This window comes from Drosophila bipectinata, chromosome 2R, assembly GCF_030179905.1.
Source record: "Drosophila bipectinata strain 14024-0381.07 chromosome 2R, DbipHiC1v2, whole genome shotgun sequence".
NCBI lineage: Eukaryota > Metazoa > Arthropoda > Insecta > Diptera > Drosophilidae > Drosophila > Drosophila bipectinata.
In genome coordinates this window covers 23,897,381-23,919,423 of record NC_091737.1, presented here as the reverse complement: position 1 = coordinate 23,919,423, position 22,043 = coordinate 23,897,381, and the positions used below count along the sequence as shown (strand labels likewise).

Here is a 22,043-nt window from a genome sequence, read left to right as displayed (position 1 = left end):
TATTAGCGTTCTCTGGAAACCTATGAAACCTGAAAGCAATACAATGTCAGGCCCTTTCAATAAAGCCCATACGATTATCAAACATTTTCATTATCATCATTCAAGTCATCATGACTTGTGCTATTATTGTCCATCCGATGGTCTCCAAGCTTTTATGCTTGTATATATTATTTTTGTAAACAAGTCATTTTCGATAAGAAAAGCAAAAACAGTATAGAAATTAATCATTTACTAAACTCTCTTAATTTTTAAAATAACAACAAAAAGCCACCTGTTGGGATAGGTTAAAAATAAAGAGCTTAGAGTTGGATGAAACTATTCATATAAGAGAAACACAAACAATTTTATACTAATATTTAATATACTTGTAAGAATATACAAAACTTTGTATTCAACGAGTGATAATAAAGTGTGATATTTATAAGAAAATAGCTGAAATAATATAGGGAAAAATAAATATTCCGTTGAAATGCAAACGGAGATAAATGCAATCGAAAGTATTTGCTCTTAAAATATTAACTATCAGTTCTCTTACCATCTCACAAACCCCTATAAATAGACTGCTTTGGAGGAGGAACGATCAGTTCATTAGGTGCTTCCAGAGTGACAAGATGGGTAAACTAACTTTGTACGGCTTGGATCCCAGTCCCCCAGTTCGCGCCGTAAAGCTGACTCTGGCGGCCCTCGACCTGCCCTACGAGTATGTTAATATCAACATCCTGGGCAGGGAACACCTCTCCCCGGAGTTTGTGAAGAAGAACCCCCAGCACACGGTGCCCACGTTGGATGACGATGGTCACTTCCTCTGGGACTCGCACGCCATCATCGCCTATCTGGTCTCCAAGTACGGAAAGTCCGACGCCCTCTACCCCAAGGATCTGCTCCAGCGGGCTGTGGTGGATCAGCGATTGCACTTCGAGTCCGGAGTACTGTTTGCCAACGCACTGCGCAGCATCGCCAAGGCAGTCATTTTCCTGGATCAGAAATCGGTTCCCAAGGAGCGTTACGACGCCATCGTGGAGGCCTATGACTTCGTGGAGACCTTCCTCGAGGGTCACGACTACATTGCTGGCAATCAGTTGACCATCGCGGACTTTAGTCTCGTCTCGTCGGTGACCTCCCTGGGGCCTTTCGTGGCCTTCGATCCTTCGAAGTATCCCAAGACAGATGCCTGGATCAAGAGGCTGGAGAAGCTGCCCTACTATGAGGAGGCCAATGGCAAGGGAGTCAAGCTCTTTGCAGAGACGGTTAAGTCGAAGAGTTTCACATTTGAGAAATGATTATCTGTCATGTTAAATTCTTAATAAATAGAAAAAATAATATTTGTTGCCGGCCGGCAAAAGCATATGCCATATTTATTTATTTTGATAAGATAGTATGTTTCATAAGGTGGGTTTCAAGTTTTATTTTCATATGGAAGACTGTCCTGAAACAAACAAAATAAAGTTCCTTAAAAAGGTTTCTTTTTTCTTTCAAGGATTATTTTAAATTACACTAACAAATTCATAGAAAAGTATAATATTCACAAGTTATATATTGTATATATTTTTAAAAAAATATACAAAATTTCATTAATGTTAAGAGCACATATCTCTTAAAATGTCTCTTTCAAAGATCTAGACCCCTAAAATACAAGTGTATTTTGGGTTCCAAGCAATCAGTTGATAAAGAGACCCCCCAGCAATAAGATGGCAGGCCTAACACTCTACGGCCTGGACCCCAGTCCGCCAGTTCGAGCCGTAAAACTGACTTTGGCAGCCCTCAACCTGGCCTACAAATACGTGAACATCAGTGTCTTGGACAGGGATCAACTTTCCGGAGATTATTTGAAGAAGAATCCCCAGCACACAGTGCCGACTTTGGAGGAGGATGGTCACTACATGTGGGACTCGCACGCCATCAATGCATATCTGGTGGCCAAGTACGGGAAAACCGACTCCCTCTACCCAAGGGATCTCCGCCAAAGAGCCCTGGTGGATCAGCGGTTGCACTTCGATTCCGGAGTTGTTTTTGCCAACGGGATCAGGAGTATTATCCAGCCAGTGCTCTTTCTTGGCCAGAAGACTGTGCCCCAGGAACGATACGAGGCCATTTTTGAGATTTACGATTTCATGGAGACCTTCCTCCAGGGGGAGGAATTCATGGCTGGAAGTCACGTGACCATTGCTGACTTCAGCCTCATATCTTCTGTAAGTTCCCTGCCCGCCTTCGTGGACTTTGATCCTGTCAAATATCCCAAGGTGGATGCCTGGATCAGGAGAATGGAGAAACTGCCATACTACGAGGAGGCCAACGGCAAGGGTGCTCGTATATTCGCGGCTAGTATAAAAAAGACCAAGTTTAGCTTCGAGAAATGATAGGAAGGATGTTTATGAAGGGACTATAAGATGACTTTAGGAAATGACTTTAAAAACAAGTTTCCAGATAAATGTGGGGAAATAAGTTTAGGTAGAGCCAACATTATATAATAAATAATAAGTCTTCCTGACCGATATAAAATCGAAAATATGTACTCTTAAAATATCAGTTCCTATCATTTCTCTTACCATCCTACAAACCCTTAAAAATAGACTGTTTTGGAGGCGGAATGGTTAGTTCATCAGGTGCTTTCACCGTGACAAGATGGGTAAACTAACATTGTACGGCTTCGATCCCAGTATCCCCGTTCGGGCCGTGAAGCTGACCCTGGCGGCCCTCGACCTGCCCTACGAGTTTGTCAACGTCAACGTCTTTGGCAAGGATCAACTCTCCCCGGAGTTTCTGAAGAAGAATCCCCAGCACACGGTGCCCACGTTGGATGACGATGGCCACTTCCTCTGGGACTCGCACGCCATCATCGCCTATCTGGTGTCCAAGTACGGAAAGACCGACGCCCTCTACCCCAAGGATCTGCTCCAGCGAGCTGTGGTGGATCAGCGATTGTATTTCGAGTCCGGAGTACTCTTTGCCGGAGTCCTCCGTCGCACCGGCACGGCAGTCTTCCAGAGTCAGAAACCGCTTCCCAAGGAACGTTACGACGCGATCATTGAGGCCTATGACTTCGTGGAGACCTTCCTCGAGGGTCACGACTACATTGCTGGCAATCAGCTGACCATCGCGGACTTTAGTATCGTCTCTTCGGTGACCTCCCTGGCGGCTTTCGTGGCCTTTGATCCTGCCAAGTATCCCAAGACCGATGCCTGGATCAAGAGGTTGGAGAAGCTGCCCTACTACGAGGAGGCCAACGGCAAGGGAGTCAAGATATATATTGAGACGTTCCAGGCAAAGAATTTCACCTTTGAAAAAGAATAATCTGTCATGTTAAATTCAAAAGAAAAACCAATATTTGTTGCCGGCCGGCAAACATATGCCAGTTTTGTATTTATTTTGATAAGATAGTATGAATGATAAGATGAATTTAAAAGGTTTAATTTTTATATGATAGAGTTTCACGAAACAAACGAATAAAGTTTCTTTAAGAAGCACCTTTTTGGATTCAAGGATTATTCAAAATTTGCTAATTAATGCCGTATTACTTTAATATACCACCTTTAAAATAAACCAAAACATAAATTTTCTTAAGGTTAAAAGAATTATAACTTTCTCTTTCAAGGATCAGGCTCCTTAAATGCAATTGTCTTTTTTATTTCATCCGATCAGTTAAGAACAAGCTTCTTTGAAAAACTATTTAATTAAATCTTCCAATGATTGTGCACTTTGTAATATTGTTTATTAAACAAGAATTTTCCAGAAAAAATATGGTGAAATAATTTAAGCCAAAGAAACCATTGCAAAGAGAGTAAAAACTTGTTTCTCTGAGCTTTTTCGGATCGTGCTCTTCCATTAAACTTTTTCTCTTTCCGAAAACGTATAAATTGGTCGACTCTTTCGTTCGATTTATTCAGTTGTTGAAAGAAACTCTTTACTTAAACATGGGAAAACTTACTTTGTACGGTTTGACGGCCAGCCCACCAGTCCGGGCCGTAAGACTGACCCTGGCCGCCCTCGGGCTGTCCTACGAGTTCGTCGTGGTCAACACCATGGCCAAGGAGCTTCGTACCCCTGAGTTCCTGAAAAAGAATCCCCAGCATACGGTGCCCACCTTGGAGGACGATGGGCACTACATTTGGGACTCCCATGCTATCATCGCCTATCTGGTCTCCAAATACGGCCGGACCGACAGCCTGTATCCGAAGGATCTTCTCCAGCGAGCTGTGGTGGATCAACGGCTGCACCTAGAATCTGGAGTAATCTTTGAGGCGAGGTTGAGGAGCATGGTGAGACCAGTCACTAATGGAAAGACTGTAATTCCCAAGGAGCGTTACGATGCTGTTATCGAGACCTACGACCTTCTGGAGACTCTTTTGAAGGATGACGACTATATTGCCGGAAAGCAACTGACCATTGCCGACTTCAGCCTGATCTCATCCATCTCCACCATGAGAATATTTGTGGACGTGGATCCGGCCAAGTACCCGAAGGTTTCTGCCTGGTTCAAGAGACTGGAGCAACTACCCTACTATGAGGAGACCAACGGCAGTGGTGCCCGGGAATTCTCTGACTTTATTCGGAAGTTTAACTTTACCTTTGAAACTTAATATTACTATGTATTATTAAATCTATTTATTGAAACCCGAAGAAAGTTTTCACCTAAATTCAAAGAGAAACTTGATAAGGTCTAGTGGTGATAAGAGCACCCTCTCTCTTAGCGAATTTCTTTGAACCTTCTCCCATAAAAGGTTTGGGGTTTTGAACCGATCGTTCAGTTCTAACGGGAAACTAGGAGAGCTAACATGGGGAAATTAGTACTATATGGTTTTGACGATAGTCCTCCTTTTAGGGCAGTAAAGCTTACGTTAGCCGCCCTCGAAGTTCCCTATGAACTCGTAGAGGTCAACACCAGGAACAAGGAGCATTTTACACCTGAATACCTGAAGAAGAACCCCCAGCACACGGTTCCCACCCTAGAGGACGATGGCCACTACATTTGGGACTCGCACGCCATCATCACCTACCTGGTGTCCAAGTACGGCAAGAACGACAGCCTGTATCCCAAGGATCTGCTCCAACGAGCTGTCGTGGATCAGCGCCTGCACTTCGAATCGGGTGTGGTGTTCGCCAGTGGGATTAGGAGCCTGGTCAGGCCAGTTGTGGCTGGAAACCTTGTAATTCCCAGGGAACGCTATGATGCCATTATCGAGGTTTATGATTTCTTGGAGGGCTTTCTCAGCGGGCAGGACTACGTGGCCGGAAATCAATTGACAATTGCAGATTTCAGTCTCATCTCATCCATCACCACTCTGGAGGTCTTTGTAAAGGTGAATCCAGTGAAGTACTCCAAGATCACTGCCTGGATTAAGAGACTGGAAGCGCTTCCCTACTACGAGGAGGCCAATGGCATTGGAGCCCGAAAGTTTGCAGCATTCTTTCAAAAGATTAATTATACCTTTGCCACTTAATATTAATTTTTTAAAATGTATTATTGATAAAAATCATAAGCTAATAAATACAAAAATAATATAAAGTAATACTACCATCCCAAGGGTTATGGAATTTTCCAAATCTCATAACTAAATACTATGGAGGTGATAAGAAAACTACTCAAAAGACTTTATCTATTTCTATTGGAAGCAGCAAACACCAGCAGGTGTTTATATTCTAAAAATATAAACAATTACAAGCATTACATACCAATTAAGTTTTTATTAGCTAATAGAATTAAATACGTAGCATGTTTTGTTAAAAGCTTTGACTTGCTAAGTGAGGTTGAATAATATATGGAATCAATTGGAATGCTCGCTGCCCGATTGTGTTTAGTTTCGAAACAACACTCGACGCGATCGGACTATGGGTAAACTTGTACTTTACGGCGTAGAGGCGAGTCCGCCGGTGCGGGCCTGCAAACTGACCCTGGATGCTCTGGGTCTACAGTATGAGTACAAGCTGGTTAACCTTCTGGCCGGCGAGCACAAGACCAAGGAGTACACCCTTAAGAACCCACAGCACACGGTGCCCATGCTGGAGGACGACGGCAAATGGATTTGGGAGAGCCACGCCATTTGTGCCTATCTCGTGAGGCGATATGCCAAGGATGATTCCCTTTATCCGAGGGATTACTTCAAGCGGGCTCTGGTTGATCAGCGCCTGCACTTTGAGTCGGGAGTCTTGTTCCAGGGCTGCATTCGAAACATCGCCGCCCCGTTGTTCTACAAAAATGAGACTGAGGTACCGCGCTCCAAGATCGATGCCATTTACGAGGCCTACGACTTCCTGGAAACCTTCATTGGCAACCAGCCATATCTGTGTGGATCGGGCGTAACCATCGCGGACTTCAGTATGGTCTCCTCCGTGTCAAGCCTGGTTGGCCTGGCCAGTGTCGATCCCAAGCGGTATCCCAAACTCAGCGGCTGGCTGGACAGGATGGCAAAGCAGCCCAATTACCAGTCGCTCAACGGCAACGGCGCTCAGATGCTGATTGACATGTTGACTTCTAAGATCACGAAGATTGTGTGACTTTGTACTTGTAGCTTAGAGGTTGAAAACAAGATTACCTCTGGTTATATAATAAATCTTCTATTTGTATACTCTTTATAAAATGCTACGAAATGCCAGCTCCAGGTGCTGGCTGCTTTTTCGACACAAATATCACATCTTATAGATAAAAAAGGTTTAAGAATAGTTATTGCAAACATCAAGGCACTTATTCGAAGGTTTGGATTAATAAAACAAATATTGCACATGTATTGCCTGATGATGTCTCCTCTTTCATCCACTGGCGGCAAACGAAGGCCGCTTCACATCTCAATCATCGGTGGTGGCAGCCATTTCAGAAGTCTCCGACATACTTCGGCATCTGGAGGCTGCTCCCAAATTTTCGTTTTCGATTGGAATCATTTTAGACAAATGCCACAAATGATCTAGCTGTTTGTCTTGCGCTTTTCCAGTGCCTTCCAAACCAGCTTCATGCGCTGCACGCAATCCCGATGCTGGGACTCCCACAGCAGCGTGGTGAGTCGTCCGACGGTGGCTACCCCATTCTCAGAGCTGCGCACCCACTGAAGCAAGAGCTGGTAAATCACCTGAAAATACATGAATATTACGATTACAAAATTTTGTTAGCTCAAATTAGTTGACTTACCTCGCGGATATTTCCGTGCATCTGATGGTCGATTATCGCCTGGTCGATCTGCCCCTCGGACTGGCCTAGATCGCGCATGACCTGCTTCCATCCCTCACCTAAGTGCGTGGCCACCGCGTCTAACAAGCGTACATCCGGCTCCTCCTGCGACTGCATCATGGTAACGATGGTTACCGTTTTTCGGGTCGCGGCTGACCGCTTGCAGTCTGGTGTGGCAGCCCCCTCCTCTGTGGCACTTACACTGCTCTTTCGAGAGCTGGAGGCACTCAGATTCTGGTTAAAGTTGTAAACAGAGCCAAAGTGCAGGTTGCTGGCATTCGAAAAGTTCATAACCACCTGTTGCTGGGCACTGTGCACGTTCATCGTGTTGTTCGTTTGGGCTGCGCTCAATGGCCCGGGAATATTGGCCGACTGCACCACGTCCATGGAGTTATAGTTGGGGTCGCTGAGCTCCCGAATCACGGACTCTGTGAGATCTGCTGACGCTGTTGGAGTGGTGCTGGAAGGCAGCGATAGCGCCCCACTGTTATTGTTATCTCCCTCGCTGTCGTCCACGGGAGCTGCATCCTTTTCCAGTCGTCCTTCTTCAGCGTTCTGGCCCTCCTTACTGCCAAAGATTGTGGGCAAAAGATTCTTGAGCTTGGGCATGCTGACCGCTACTTTATCTGGCTGATGAATGAGCTCTCGTCTCCGGAAATTCCACAGATTGGGGAGTTTTCCCGTCTTTTTGTGATTCTTTGTGATTTGGTGGTGGGCAGCCAAAGATGGCCTGACTATCGATAGTCCTAAGCACTTGTCGATAGTTTAAAAAAAAAACGCGAATTATCCATTGATTTAAAAGTTTATCATCCACTTATTTACTGATCATAAGGTTAAAAACCTACAATAAAACACTTTTATTTTAATAATCATGTTTTTTAATAATGAAACGCCCAAAAGTCGGCTTTAAAATCTTCCGATTTCTTGTTTGACAGCTCGCCATGGTTCGAAGACGGTGACATCCCTGCACCGGCGAGCCTATCGCTCATCTCTATTTGCCACGTTCATGTTCATTCACATTTTACTTGGAGTCGGTAAAGAAGAGTTCCGCGTCCGTGCGTGCTGCCTTTCCTTAGAAAGTCTGGGTGTGAATTAGAGAGATTCCGGTGCGAAGAGGGTCCGGAGCCCGCCAGTGATCCGTCCGGCGCGATTGGGCGCCCTAAATTGCATAAGTGACGGCGAGAGAGTGCACCGATTTACAGTTATGAAGGGCCGGATTGTGGAGGAGGCGGCAGGGCGGCGACTGCGGCCGAGGCAGCGACAGCGGCAGAGAAAATTCAGGCCGACAGTGCAACACCTTTTTCCTTGGACCTGCAATTGGATTTGAATTGGGCTCTCGGCGAAATCCGCCACAAGAAAAATTCAGTGGAAGCGGAAAACAACGTGTTTTTCAATGGCTGATAATACACGGGTGGCGCACTCGCGCTCACGCACACAAAGGCGTAGACCCGCAGTCCACGCAGACCATAAACCTCCAACGTGTACGTGTGTCTGTGCGCATATATAAGCATATTTGTCAGATTGGAAGGCGCGCGTGCTGGTTCTTTTCGAACGTTCTGAACTTTCACGGGGATCAAAGTGCCCCTCCACCAGAAGGAGCCCCGCCCTCTTGCTCTATGTGGCAGATCCGATTCCATATCCGGCCAACCTTTCACCTGATTTTCGGTGGCATACGCCACTGTTTCCGCATGCACGCACACACACTGTTGCACAGCCACTAACACGCTGGCACACACGCCCACGCTGCTCCAATTGTCCAATAAGTGGCCCGCCCGCATATGCTGTCGCCACTGTCGGTCTCCGCCTCTCCGCTCCAATATCAGTGCACTCTGCTCCAGATGCAACAGACTTTCTAGGGGGAAAATGCGGCAGCATGGCCGACCGCACGAACCGCAGTGGTGTAGAGTGCATCCTGGCGGTGATCTGCATCGCGAAAATTCATACGCTAATTGCATTAATTTTCCAATTGTTTTGGCTCTTGCAGCAGACACGCCAAGTTATCAAACTGGATTTGGTCAAAGGAGAGTAAACTAGGCCGGATTTTTTGGATTTTACAGTACCGTAAGTTGAACAACCTTCTCCACTCCCCATCCCCATCATCATCGCTTCGAATTGTGTGTTAATTTGCATAGTTTACCATTTTTACACTGTGGACTAGGTGTTTTTAGTCGAAAACCAAGAAGTTAACGATTTTATGCATAAAACTGACTACGTCAAGCATTTTTTTAATAGCTTTTTTCCTCGACTATCTCGAAAACTTTGGTTCGAATCCAGCCCGATATGTGCATACCAATTTTCTGTTGGAGCTGAACTTTAGCAGCGCATTGTGCTTTGTCTTCATTTGTCGACGTCAGCGTCGCATACGGCCGTATGGTTATACACTGCAACAAAAAAGATCCTAGAATCAGTGGGAGTCTTCTATCTGTAGGATGGGTCTGTTTAAAAAGTAGAATTATCTGTTCTGGTTTCTACAAAAAAATAAAAAAAATAAACCCCAAATCGATGACCAATTTTGGTTATTTTTCCCCCCTGTGTACATTTGTATTTTCTGCTTTTTTAGGTATGTCAGTTGTTTTCGTTTTTTACCTGTGCCTTCTTGCTGTGCCTCGAAAGGTGCCAAGGCACCAATACCATGCCAGCGAGAGCGACACAAAAATGTGCAGGCACACTCTCACACACATACATACTCTAGCGATCGTTTTGTTGTTGTAGTTGTTGCCGGCTATCATCCGGTTTTATATGGAGCTGGCTCCCCTGCTCCGTTAAGTTACTTCGTCAAGCTCTCTCTTGGTCGGTCTCCCTCTCGCCTGCTCTTGTCTCTTCTTTTGACACATTTTTCTACACTTTGTGGGGGGGGGAGAGTGTACTGTTACTCTTGACATATCTGATAGATACATAGATACTGTATCTGTTGGATGGAATTTCAAATCAGATGATTTTGATAATAGATATTATTAGTTTTTCCAGTTAAATTTATATAAAAGGGTATTTGCAGTTGTGCTTACAAAAACAAACTTTCTTTCCCGTTCGGGCATTCACTCACACACACACACCAACACATAACTGGCGATAGTGGCTGCCACATCTTGTTGTTCTTCCGTGGGGAGGGGAGGAAAATGTAGGCTACGAAACTCGTTGGGCATTGATTTAGAAAACAGCTTTGGTCGAGCAAGTGCATGGTCTCCGTCTCTGCTTCTTTCGATCTTTCTATCTCTCCCGCTCTTGCTCTCTCTCCACTGATGCTTCTCCCTTTTGTCCCCAACCTTTCACCCAGACGGAATCCGACTGATAGGAGCTTATTTCTGGACCTGCACTAATTGCCAGAGTGGATGTGGTTGTGGATGTGTGTGTGTGAGCGAGTGGTGGTCGATATCTTGGGGGCGATCGGGTGGGGGCTGCTTATCAGTGGCAGTAGAGTAACCGCAACCGATAGCTATCACTCCGCCACGGAATCTGCCTGCGTGGCCCGTTTTCGTCCACTTATCGCCAGCGAAAACGGAGCCGGCCACTGGCACTCATCTCGCCCATCGCCCATCGCCGCTCCAAGCGGCAAGCACTACGTGGCTTTAGTTTCGGCTTTGGTGGAACAAAATCTATTTTGGTTTATCAGCGCCACCGACAGTTGGGCGGAGAAACTACTTCCCTACTGTTTGGACACGCACTGTTAACAGTGGCGGTCCGTAAAATTGAAATTGTTCTGATGTGCTCTTGAAAAAGTCTAGAAATTGACCAGAAAAGGCCGAGATTTCATGGCCGAGAGTTGAATTTCTGGTTTCACCATGGACTGGCTATGAATTATGCATGATCCAGGCCAAGGAGTGCCTGTGTAGGGAGTCCTACTAGGGACCTGAGCTATAAACCATATAGACCACAAGTAACTCTCCTTATCTTCATTCCAGTGTACTGTAAACGACTTGGAACGAAAAAGGACTCTTCTCTTTTTTTAAGTAATGCAAGCAGCAGCCGTGATGGAGGAATCTAACGGTAAATAAAAACAAAATTAATTAAAAAAATTAAAAATAATTAATAAAGAATTGTATGGAACAGCAACTACCATCGAGCAGCAGCCCATCGCCCTCATTAATGGCCAAGAGCAGGTGTCCAACGAGCAGCAACCATCTTCGCCCACTTCTGTGGCCACGCCCACTAGCACCACCAGCGGTGGCACTGGCAATGCCACGCCCGCCTTCAGCTACGACGACCTGTTCCCGGCCCTGCCGGCCAACAACTCGGCGCCGTCGCAGTCCGGAGCTTCCAGCCTGACAATCGCCCGGGTAACCAGCTCCCAGAAGACTCAGGTAAGAAAATCAAGGCTTGTCATCAGTAATGGCTTCTAAACTATAACCATTTTGTAGGTCTTGCATGTTCCTTGCGAGGAGCGCAAGTCCACCGAGTCGGAAAAGTTCGGTGAGGGCGAGTCGAAGAGGATCTGCCAGCAGATCACCAAGGAAACTGGCGCCCAGATCGAGATCGTGAGCGGAAAGAACCAGTCGCTGACGTTCCTGATCAAGGGCAAGCAGAGCGAGCTGCTCGATGCCCGCCGCAAGATTCTGATGAGCTTCTCGACCCAGGCCAGCCGCCAGGTGACCATTCCCCGGGAGCACTACCGCGTGATCCTCGGCAAGGGTGGCCAGCGCCTGCGCGACCTCGAGCGCTCGACATCGACACGCATCAACATCCCCAACCAGAACGATGAGAGCGAGTTCATCACCATTGCCGGCACCAAGGAGGGCATCGAGAAGGCCGAGCAGGAGATCCGCCAGCTGTCCGCCGAGCAGTACAAGAAGTCCTCGGACCGTACCACGGTGCCCAAGATCTACCATCCGTTCATTGTCGGCCCCTACAGCGAGAACCTCAACAAGCTGCAGGAGGAGACCGGTGCCAAGATCAACGTGCCGCCGCAGCAGGTGCAGAAGGACGAAATCATCATTTCTGGCGAGAAGGATGCCGTCGCCGCTGCCAAGGCCAAGGTGGAGGCCATCTACAAGGAGATGGAAAAGAAGTGCTCCACCGTCAGTGTGGAGGTGGCGAAGGCCCAGCACCGCTACGTCATCGGTCCCAAGGGCTCCACCATTGCCGAGATCCTGCAGCTGACCGGTGTTTCCGTTGAGATGCCCCCCAACGACTCCACCTCGGAGACGATCACCCTGCGCGGACCCCAGGTGGCCCTCGGAAACGCCCTCACGGTCGTCTACCAGAAGGCCAACTCGGTCAAGTCTATGGAGATCAATGCCCCGCACTGGATCCACAAGTACGTGATCGGACGCAAGGGCGCTAACATGAAGCAGCTGGAGGAGGAGTGCCCCAACGTCAACGTCAACTGCCTGGAGGACAAGATCAAGCTCGAGGGCGATCCCGAAAATGTGGACAAGGCCGTCCTCTATCTGACCGACATCATTCGCAACTACGAGGACAACTTCACCTTCGAGGTGATGACCGTGAACCCATCGTACTACAAGCACATCATCGGCAAGGCTGGCGCCAACGTCAACCGGCTGAAGGACGAGCTGAAGGTGAACATCAACATCGAGGAGCGCGAGGGCCAGAACAACATTCGCATCGAGGGACCGAAGGAGGGTGTGCGGCAGGCGCTGCTTGAATTACAAGAAAAAATCGACAAACTGGAAAACGAAAAATCGAAGGATGTGATCATCGACCGGCGGCTCCATCGCTCAATCATCGGAGCCAAGGGCGAGAAGATTCGCGAGGTGAAGGACCGCTACCGCCAGGTGACCATCACGATACCCACCCCCCAGGAGAACACGGACATTGTGAAGCTGCGTGGACCCAAGGAGGATGTCGACAAGTGCCACAAGGATCTGCTGAAGCTGGTCAAGGAGATCCAGGAGTCATCGCACATCATTGAGGTGCCCATTTTCAAGCAGTTCCACAAGTTCGTCATCGGCAAGGGCGGCGCCAACATCAAGAAGATTCGCGACGAGACCCAGACCAAGATCGATCTTCCCGCCGAGGGCGACACCAACGAGGTTATCGTCATCACCGGCAAAAAGGAGAACGTCCTGGAGGCCAAGGAGCGCATCCAGAAGATCCAGAACGAGCTCTCCGACATCGTTACCGAGGAGGTGCAGATCTCGCCCAAGTACTACAACTCCATCATCGGCACTGGCGGCAAGCTCATCTCCTCGATCATGGAGGAGTGCGGCGGAGTGTCCATCAAGTTCCCGAACAGCGATTCCAAGAGCGACAAGGTAAGCTTCATAAAATGCCATCCCCCTAGTACATCCTAACCACCACATCCTAACCTTCGCTGCAGGTCACCATTCGCGGTCCCAAGGACGATGTGGAGAAGGCCAAGGGCCAGCTTCTGGAGCTGGCCAACGAACGCCAGCTGGCTTCGTTCACGGCCGAGGTGCGCGCTAAGCAGCAGCACCACAAGTTCCTCATCGGCAAGAACGGCGCCTCCATCCGTAAGATTCGCGATGCCACCGGCGCCCGCATCATCTTCCCCTCGAACGAGGACACCGACAAGGAGGTCATCACCATCATTGGCAAGGAAGAGAGCGTGAAGAAGGCCCGCGAGCAGTTGGAGGCCATCATCAAGGAGTGCGACGAGGTGACGGAGGGCGAGGTGGCCGTCGACCCCAAGCACCACAAGCACTTTGTGGCCAAGCGCGGCTTCATCCTCCACCGCATCGCCGAGGAGTGCGGCGGAGTGATGATTTCGTTCCCCCGAGCCGGCACCAACTCCGACAAGGTGACGATCAAGGGCGCCAAGGACTGCATCGAGGCGGCCCGCCAGCGCATCGAGGAGATCGTGGCCGACTTGGAGGCGCAGACCACCATTGAGGTGGTGATTCCACAACGGCAGCACCGCACCATCATGGGCGCTCGCGGCTTCAAGGTCCAGCAGGTCACCTCGGAGTTCGATGTGCAGATCAAGTTCCCCGATCGCGATGCCACCGATCCTGTCGAGGGTCTGACCAATGGCGGCAGCGACGTCAACGGCGGTGGCGACTCCCAGGATGGCAGTCAGGAGTCGGAGGCTGCCGAGCCGGTACGCCAGTGTGATGTCATCCGCATTACGGGCCGTATCGAGAAGTGCGAGGCCGCCAAGCAGGCTCTGCTGGACTTGATCCCCATCGAGGAGGAGCTGACGGTTCCCTTCGACCTTCACCGCAACATCATTGGGCGTCGCGGTGCCAACGTGCGCCAATTCATGTCCAAGTACGATGTGCACGTTGAGCTGCCACCCAGCGAGCTCAAGTCCGACACCATCAAGGTATCCGGAACTCCCGCCCATGTGGCCGAGGCTCGCGAAGCTCTGGAGAAGATGATCGAGGAGTACGAAGCCGATCGGGCCGACCGTGAGCTTCGCTCCTTTGTCCTGGAGGTGGATGTGGACACCGAGTACCACTCAAAGCTCATCGGTCGCCACGGCGCCGTGATCAACGAGCTGCGTGCCGCCCACGATGTCAACATTTCGCTTCCCAAGCGGGACGACCCCAACCAGCGCATCATCTCCATCACCGGCTACCAGGCCAAGGCTGAGGCGGCGCGCGATGCCATTTTGGAGATCGTCGGGGACCTCCAGACCCTCCACAAGGAGGTGATTGAGATCGACACCCGTATCCACTCGCACATCATTGGCCATCGTGGACGCAGCATTCGCAAGATCATTGAGGAGTATAGTGTAAGATAACTGGGAGAATACTGTTTATAAATGTGTATACTATTTAATATTCTTGGATGTACAGGTGGATATCAAGTTCCCCACTAACGATGAAGCTAAAACCAATCCCAACGCTGTGACTATCATCGGCAAGGAGGAGGATGTGGAGAACGCCAAGGAGTACCTGCTCAGCATGGCAGAGGACTACGAGCGTGACTATTTGGAGAACTTGCCGCCATCGCCGCAGCCGCAGACGGTGGGTGCCTTCCTTACTGGATCCGGTTCGGGATCCGGGGCTGGCGGAGCCAGCGAGAACGGCTTTGTCATCAAGGATGCGCCGTGGGAGAAGAAGCAGCAGGCCAAGAACCTGACTGCTCCGAACACTCAGTCGCAGGAGGACTTCCCGCACTTTGCTGCTGGCGGGGCTCCGGTGGCCACCGCTCCCATCACTTCCGTGTGGGGCCCCAAGAACTAAGTGGTCCACCACAAGCAGTAAACAGAAGCAGTAGCAGTAGCAGCAATACTAGACGTTGGGGTGCGCCGGGGATCGGAGTTGGAGCTGGAGCTGGAGCTGGAGCATGACCAGGAGCTGGATTGGCGGGCAGTGAGCATCGGGGCAGCGTGCGGGCGTCTCCTTAGTCGAAAACTAGTGTCAAAACGGTATAGGTTGTCTCTCCCAGGAGCTTTTCTACAACGCAATTTGTGCAGGTTAATCGAAAACTAAAACTAAACAAACTATTTTTGTATGATTTGATAGAGAATCAAGTACACACACACACCACAATGACACTCACAACACGCTCACTGACATGAAATTGCATTTATACAACAAAAAACAAAAACAAAAAATGGAAAAAAAAAAAAGTAACGAAACAAAACAGACAACCGACTTACAGCCCCCCGGTTCAGTGTTCCCCAGTTCCCCAATCCAAACCCCGGCCACTTTATACATACAAAACTTAATTGCCAATTTCTTTTTATATAACCATTCTCCATTGCAACACATAATATTCTAATTAGTTGAAGCTCCCTAAGCATAAGCAGAAAGTTCAGAAATGGTTTGTTAATTGAATTGAAACTGACTAGAGAAGCACGAAAGTCAAGAACGAAAGTAATTCTAAGCCTAAAGCATAAAATGTTAATTATTTACATTTACCCTCGCCACACTCTAAATCTAATCGTCTCTATATGCATATTATATGGTTTTTTTTTTTTCGGATCCACTTCCATTTCCCTTTCCTGCTCCTGCTCATCATCCCGATTGTCCCAACGCAGCCCCAAGAGTTGTGATTATTATGATTTATGCGAAAGTAAATGTTGATTGTATTGTAAAAACGTTTCTTGCGTTGCCCGGGGCATCAGTGGAAGTGGAGATGGCGACCAATTTAACCAGCAATTATACAATTTACACATTAATTTACTCTATTTACCGCACGTCTGCTCCTGCTCCCGAAATCCACACCATGATACACACAAAAAAACAAAACACAACAACAAGAACTAAAAAAACAAAAAACATACGAATCCTATACACATTTCAAAATGAGTACCAACATTTTAATTTTGTGCAATCCTCTTGATTTATATTAAATTGTTTTCGACTTATGTTTTCCACTTAACTATCTTCGTATGCGACGCGGTGTGGAATGTCTTTCAAACAAAAAAAAATAATATATTTAAAAAATCCCCTCGTCCTGTACTTTGTACGAGTATCGGGTGTCGGCTCTTCAGTTTTCCAGACTCTGCACCGCGCAATATATCTGACAGTTGAAACACAAAGTATGAGAAAAAATTTTCATTTTTTTACTATTACTATTCAAAAACAACAAAAAACATAAAACCAATAAAAAACGTAAACAAATTGTATCTTTTTTTCCATTTCTTTAGTTTTTCTTCCAGTTTTGTTTGATTTTGGTTCCGAATTTTGATTGCTTCCGTTTTGATAAGGATATATAACACCAAGAATAACAGACCTGATATTGTAAATTTTTAAAAATATACATACATATTTACAACAACTGCATTAGTAAGTCTAAGAACGTAGAAAATACAATGATATAAAATGTATATATTTTCCTATATTAACGGACAAAATCAAATGTATGAAACGTCGTTTTCTGGATGCCGAGCAAGAAATTTCACACCTATAATCCATTCTGTTCTTTTATTTTATTTTAAAAACGAGATATACCAAATACATCCGAATGTATTATTTCTTTTGAAATATAAAAAGTTTTGAACTAAACCAAAGCTTAAAATGTTTATCAGTCTGGCAACTCCATGGGGGCAATAAACTATCGATGTTTTCCGACTAGTGATGACAGCTCCGCTCCAAAGCTTATTTCGATAGTTCGATTGGTTGAAGCTAACATCAATAGCTTAGCAGCTCGAGAAACAAAATTATTTTTCTACAAATTTTAGCGACAAGTGCATACGTTTCGCGCCGGTCAAATTCACAAAATTGCAGCAGACAACCGGAAAAATCGTCACAATGGAGGATCGTAAGTGTTGGCCACTCGCAGCAAGTGCAATCATTGAAAATTTCAAGCCGCTGCACATGTTTTCGTGGGTTCTTGACCAGCGCTTCTGGTCGGATAGGTACACCTATGTACCTTTGTTTAGGGCACCGCTAATTGGGGTTTCGGTGTCTGCTAGCCAGAAGCTGATTCAGCGGCTTCACTTGTGGCTGAGAATGGGCCCACTTGGGCCTGGCCTGTTGGGGCCAATATTGGCATTGTGAAGGCCGAGCAGATGACTCATGTTTCTGATTTGTGTGTAGGGTGAAAGGCTTTCTTTATGTCCAGCGGAACCCGTGGGAGTCGCTCGACATGACGCGTTCAAGAAGAAGAGCGAAGAATATTGGCGCTGTTGTAAACATTGCAGTTTGTTCTGACAGCTCGTTGTATACGTGGCTGCTGCAGTATCGCTGATTCTTTTGCGTTCTCTATTTTGGGGAGGAAAATAGGGGGCTGCGATAGCGCCCAGAACGCCTCTTCTGGTGCGGTTTTATCGTGGCCCCCATAGACATAGCCCCCCTTTGTTAATTGAGCCGAACTCCAGAGCTCTCGATAATTGGTCATTGCTTCCACTTGTTGAGTCTTCGATTGGCCCTGCCGCAACAGCAATAAAGTCTGCAGCAGCCCAACAGAGCAACAACTTCCAGAAAACCAGATCCACCGAAAGGTCTTTCAATGTGGCACAGTTTGAGCTTTGTTGGTATGAGGTACTACAGTAAAAAATGGGTGCGGGAAACATGGAAAGTCTGGTAAAAATTGTAACAAGCTATAATTGGGGTTTAGCAAGTAGGAAAAGAGAGTTATGAGGTAAAAATCCCTGTTATCCACAGTGGATACTGGAAGAGATGAATCTCCAAGTCTAAAAGATAGAATATTAAATAACTCCCATTTCCAACTGCTAATCTCAAAATATATAATAAAAGTTAAGTGTTTATCTATTACCTATTCGAAGCTTTGGTTCCTTATGCACTTTATCACCGATTTCAAAGTCTGATTCATTCGAACGTCATGGGTTATCAGGTTGATGTAGATAAAGTCACTAGAGCGCTCCCCCTTGATTATTTGTTATTATTTTGGTATCTTCATAGCCATTAATTAATACATTGATAATAAATTATTACAAAAATCAAACAGACTTGTTTGTAAATTGTTGAACTTGAATGAGTGCCACTGTACTTTCCACTGTTGTTGCTGTTGCCACTTTTTACGCTCTTTTCGTGCCGTTCCGTTTCTCGTCTTTCGTGCTGACACGAATCATCAGCAAGCGGAGCCAGCTAGTGGTCTCTTGGCCACATCCACCAGTTTCTAAGCCAAGCTCTCGGGAGATCGGTTTAGTTGGCGTCGAGCTGTGGCGGAGCGTGGAAGCAGGGCCAAAACCGAAACAGAAACCAGAAAACAACCAAAAAACCCGAAACCGAAAGTCAAAAGCCAAGCAACAAGTTAATCGCATGGGGAAGAGGGAGGCGTGGCCAGGGGAGGCGAAAAAACTGAAAGCTCAGCAAAGAACCAAAAAGAAAATGTGCCCAGGAATGGCCCTGGAAACGTGATACAGACCACATGCTCCTCCGCCTCCTCCAGCCAGCTGCCACGTTCAAAATAGAAAGTGCTGTAAGATGAAACAAACCGCCGCCCCAAAGCCACCAAAGTAGCAGAATGAGCGAATCGGAACCCAATAGCCTGGAGTTCATAGAGGACCCATACCTACCGGGCATCGATGATCTCACTAGCACGCCGTCGCTGGATCTGGAGGCCATCGATCCTGCCCTCGATTGGTACGGAGATGGTATCCAGGAGAGCGAGGCGGAGCTGTATCTGCGTAATCTGACTCTCGATCAGATCTTCTACGATGTGGACTCGGACTATGCCAACACCCTGGAGCTGCAGGCGGTGGAGGCCGAGTTCATTGGAGCCAAATTGGCCAACCAGGCACCCTCCTCTTCCCTGGCGAAGCGCTTCCGCTTGAAGTTCTTAACCAAGAGAACGATGCGCGACGTTAAGGTCACGTTCATAGACTTCTCCAAGCCGTATCTGGCCAAGATATCGAACAGCGACAACTACAAGAGATTTCTCAACATCGGTCATAGCGGTAGAGGTAACAAATTTGGGCAACTAAAGAAGAGTAGGGTCAGGGCATTGTTCTTTCCAAACAACAAAAAAATGAAAACCGTTTTTAAAACCATGACTAACCCGACTAACTTCTCTGCTTTTTTCCTCATTCTGCCTGCCTTTCGACTCGACAGTTTGTGAGTATAAACCGTAGCTCTTAACTAACAAACTAACCAACTCATGTCTTTGCAAATTGCACAAAAAACAAACTCAGCCTATGACAAAGCCTTTGAGGAAGTTGCTTTCAAAGGAGGTACATACCAAAACCACGCCAGACATCATTCGAATTATGCTACAGTCCCCCCACCCAAGCACACTCTTACTTAAATCCCTTATTACTGAGCTATGAACTAATTGAATCCTCTCGTTGGTGACCAGATAATACAGCCAACCTGTCGGAGCCAGCATCTCCAGCAGCTTCTGTGGCATCTGCAGAAATTGCCGCCGAGTTTGCTGCCCTCACCGTCGAGGAGAAGGAGCAGCGTCGCGCCGAGTGGAGTCAGGTGAGTTGGGTTAACCCATACACCACTAGCTTCTATAAATCCATTCACTCATTTTAGGAACTGGCCCGCGTGGAGGAGGAGATCAATACGCTGCGCACTGTACTCGCATCCAAGACGCGACACGCCTCCGACCTTAAGCGCAAGCTGGGCATCACCGTCTGGAAGGAGGTCACGGACGACGTCAACCAGGGCCTGAGGAACATCAAAGAGAGCACTGTGTAAGTCTGCTGATCAGGATGGCATTCTTCAAGTGGGGAAGCTATTAATCCGACTAGCCGATCTCTTGATTTCTAACCATGCTTTTGTTTTGTTAAAACTCATGTTGAACGCCAAAACATGTATCTATTTAGTTTCCAATCGGTGGAGCAGAGCGTGGGCAATTTTTCTAAGGCCGTGCACGAAGCACCCCTGTAAGTAATTGTGGTGACGGATCCTCAGGGTATCCCGGACTAATGCTGTCTGTGTTTTGTGCTTCCTCCTCCTAACACCATAACATCTCTAGCCTGTTTTGTAACTAAAATGCACTTGGTGTCTGCCCCCTACTCTCATTACTTGTTTGTTTGATTAGATTATCCCTAATAAGGTCAAGTACTGATTGGTTTTATTTCCCTTCGCAGATACCAACGAACCGAGTCGGTGCTGAAGTCCACGGGCGAGAAGACCGCCTCGGTCTTTGGCAGCATCACCAGCGGCATTTCCTCGAAACTGTCGCAAATGAAAAACTCCGAGTCGATGCGTTCTATTGAGGCTTCTGTGGGCTCGGCCTACGAGAACGTTAAAGTAAGCTATGAACACAACAATTTTATGTGCCAATCTCATGCGGTAACTACTATTTTATTATATATCTTTCTGTCTCTACACATCTACCATACTGTTGCGATTTGTTTCTAAGCCCCCATAACACTAATCCACCTTTCCACACTTGAACGACACCCATTAACTCAATAATTGTGCAAATTTTTTTAAGAATATTGGGAGTATTTCGATTGTTTCTGCTTGCTTACACAATAAAAAAACAGACTCTGGCTGAGATGGCTGCTGCACGTTTCTACTATACCAATTGTTCGGTTTTCTGTTCCATTGTAGACCAAGGTGACGTCCCGATCGGGTTCGGTATCCAGTTTCCCAGACGCCCTCGACGAGAACAACACATCCTCGGGCCTGAACTCACCCACAGACTCACTCACCAAGTAGATATATCGAGTAGATCGGAGGCAGCGCTCGGCGAATCAAAATCATAATAATAATGAGGATACAATTTATGCTACACACAAGAACACACAACAACACCCAAATCCACACAAAACACTCTAATAACTTATTTAACTAATGCGAACTGTCGTGTCTGCGCACTAACACCAGGATCAGAATTTAATTATTAGCTAAAGATCATATGTGCGTGTGTAACTGTACGATATATATATATACACCTATGTAACTGAAATCCACTAAACCTGTGCTGCATTTCTGGCTAAAGGGGAGCACACTATGGAACTGCATGATTGTGTTAATCTTCTGGCGAGGGCAGGCCTATCATAGCTTGCTTTAATAACTTATAATACCATTCGATCTAAGTTTATGTCTAAAGACTTGTAACAACAACCTTGGGTGTCTGCAACGAAGAACGAAGTTAGTTTTCATTCCCAAAAAAAAAAAACCAAGCAAAGAATTATTTCCAATTTTCAGAATACATTTAAAAAAAACATTAAGTATAGCTGAGTACTGAGTTTTTACATTTTAAATTTGTTTTACACTTTTGTCTCTTCTTAGGCTTTGAGTTACGTGATTAGATGGCGAAACGGGTCCCGATAAGTGCAAGTTTTGCAAATTCCGAAAATTATTTTCAAATTTGATTTCAAAATGCAATCAGAGCCAGAGCTTGCGTGCAAAATAATGAAAATCCATTGGTTAGTTTAAGAGAAAATCCCACATACACCGTTTGTTGCTAATGCTGGTTTAAGATTTGCTATATGTGTATAAAATCTTTAAATAAATGCAAAATTTTTTGCCCTATGAAATACAATTTACCAAAAAGAGTTTTTATTTTTGGGTTGAATATATATAAAAAACATAAACAGATAAAATATTCAAATTCAAAAAGTCCGCCAAAAAGCTTTGTCTTGAAACCAATC

The 22,043-nt window shown here is 46.6% G+C and overlaps 9 protein-coding genes and 1 long non-coding RNA gene across 19 annotated transcripts; 8 read left to right on the top strand and 2 right to left on the bottom strand.

Annotated features, from left to right (window-relative positions):
- The first annotated feature begins 593 nt into the window (after positions 1-593).
- LOC108118748 (glutathione S-transferase 1-like) lies at positions 594-1,326 on the top strand. The gene has a single exon (XM_017231541.3). It carries the CDS (start codon positions 612-614, stop codon positions 1,278-1,280), a length of 669 nt encoding a protein of 222 aa, XP_017087030.2. The 5' UTR covers positions 594-611; the 3' UTR covers positions 1,281-1,326.
- Positions 1,327-1,617: 291 nt separating this feature from the next.
- Positions 1,618-2,497, top strand: LOC108118725 (glutathione S-transferase 1-like). Its single transcript, XM_017231516.3, has one exon. The coding sequence runs from the start codon at positions 1,689-1,691 to the stop codon at positions 2,355-2,357; it is 669 nt and encodes a 222-aa protein (XP_017087005.2). The 5' UTR covers positions 1,618-1,688; the 3' UTR covers positions 2,358-2,497.
- A 93-nt stretch (positions 2,498-2,590) lies between these two features.
- LOC108118726 (glutathione S-transferase 1-like) lies at positions 2,591-3,496 on the top strand. The gene has a single exon (XM_017231517.3). It carries the CDS (start codon positions 2,623-2,625, stop codon positions 3,289-3,291), a length of 669 nt encoding a protein of 222 aa, XP_017087006.2. The 5' UTR covers positions 2,591-2,622; the 3' UTR covers positions 3,292-3,496.
- A 272-nt stretch (positions 3,497-3,768) lies between these two features.
- On the top strand, positions 3,769-4,620 carry LOC108118766 (glutathione S-transferase 1-like). Its single transcript, XM_017231562.3, has one exon. The coding sequence runs from the start codon at positions 3,912-3,914 to the stop codon at positions 4,575-4,577; it is 666 nt and encodes a 221-aa protein (XP_017087051.2). The 5' UTR covers positions 3,769-3,911; the 3' UTR covers positions 4,578-4,620.
- Positions 4,621-4,757: 137 nt separating this feature from the next.
- On the top strand, positions 4,758-5,473 carry LOC108118818 (glutathione S-transferase 1-like). The gene has a single exon (XM_017231688.3). The coding sequence runs from the start codon at positions 4,773-4,775 to the stop codon at positions 5,436-5,438; it is 666 nt and encodes a 221-aa protein (XP_017087177.2). The 5' UTR covers positions 4,758-4,772; the 3' UTR covers positions 5,439-5,473.
- Positions 5,474-5,786: 313 nt separating this feature from the next.
- GstE9 (Glutathione S transferase E9) lies at positions 5,787-6,722 on the top strand. Its single transcript, XM_017231687.3, has one exon. The coding sequence runs from the start codon at positions 5,827-5,829 to the stop codon at positions 6,490-6,492; it is 666 nt and encodes a 221-aa protein (XP_017087176.1). The 5' UTR covers positions 5,787-5,826; the 3' UTR covers positions 6,493-6,722.
- On the bottom strand, positions 6,532-7,865 carry imd (immune deficiency). Its single transcript, XM_017231686.3, has 2 exons — positions 7,118-7,865; positions 6,532-7,058 (listed from the first exon to the last, which is right to left on the bottom strand). Exons 1-2 carry the CDS (start codon positions 7,763-7,765, stop codon positions 6,897-6,899), a joined length of 810 nt encoding a protein of 269 aa, XP_017087175.1. The 5' UTR covers positions 7,766-7,865; the 3' UTR covers positions 6,532-6,896.
- A 300-nt stretch (positions 7,866-8,165) lies between these two features.
- Dp1 (satellite-binding protein 1 Dp1) lies at positions 8,166-16,652 on the top strand. Its single transcript, XM_017231670.3, has 7 exons — positions 8,166-8,190; positions 9,141-9,217; positions 11,056-11,140; positions 11,204-11,454; positions 11,512-13,365; positions 13,431-14,807; positions 14,872-16,652. The coding sequence occupies exons 3-7, from the start codon at positions 11,107-11,109 to the stop codon at positions 15,259-15,261; spliced, it is 3,906 nt and encodes a 1,301-aa protein (XP_017087159.2). The 5' UTR covers positions 8,166-8,190; positions 9,141-9,217; positions 11,056-11,106; the 3' UTR covers positions 15,262-16,652.
- On the bottom strand, positions 9,211-10,806 carry LOC138926003 (uncharacterized). The gene is made up of 3 exons (XR_011442288.1): positions 10,162-10,806; positions 9,743-10,064; positions 9,211-9,537 (listed from the first exon to the last, which is right to left on the bottom strand). It is a non-coding gene; the product is annotated as an uncharacterized lncRNA (long non-coding RNA).
- A 474-nt stretch (positions 16,653-17,126) lies between the features above and the next one.
- Positions 17,127-21,934, top strand: LOC108118814 (tumor protein D52). 10 transcript variants are annotated; one of them, XM_017231684.3, is made up of 6 exons: positions 17,127-17,287; positions 19,787-19,911; positions 19,969-20,129; positions 20,262-20,321; positions 20,529-20,691; positions 21,682-21,934. In XM_017231684.3, exons 1-6 carry the CDS (start codon positions 17,278-17,280, stop codon positions 21,721-21,723), a joined length of 561 nt encoding a protein of 186 aa, XP_017087173.1. In that variant the 5' UTR covers positions 17,127-17,277; the 3' UTR covers positions 21,724-21,934. The 10 variants fall into 10 exon arrangements, with proteins under 10 accessions (XP_017087173.1, XP_017087171.1, XP_017087169.1 ...); XM_017231682.3 differs by lacking the exon at positions 21,682-21,934 and adding an exon at positions 20,998-21,364; XM_017231680.3 differs by lacking the exon at positions 21,682-21,934 and adding an exon at positions 20,998-21,364 and having other exon boundaries at positions 20,529-20,733.
- Positions 21,935-22,043: the final 109 nt, after the last annotated feature.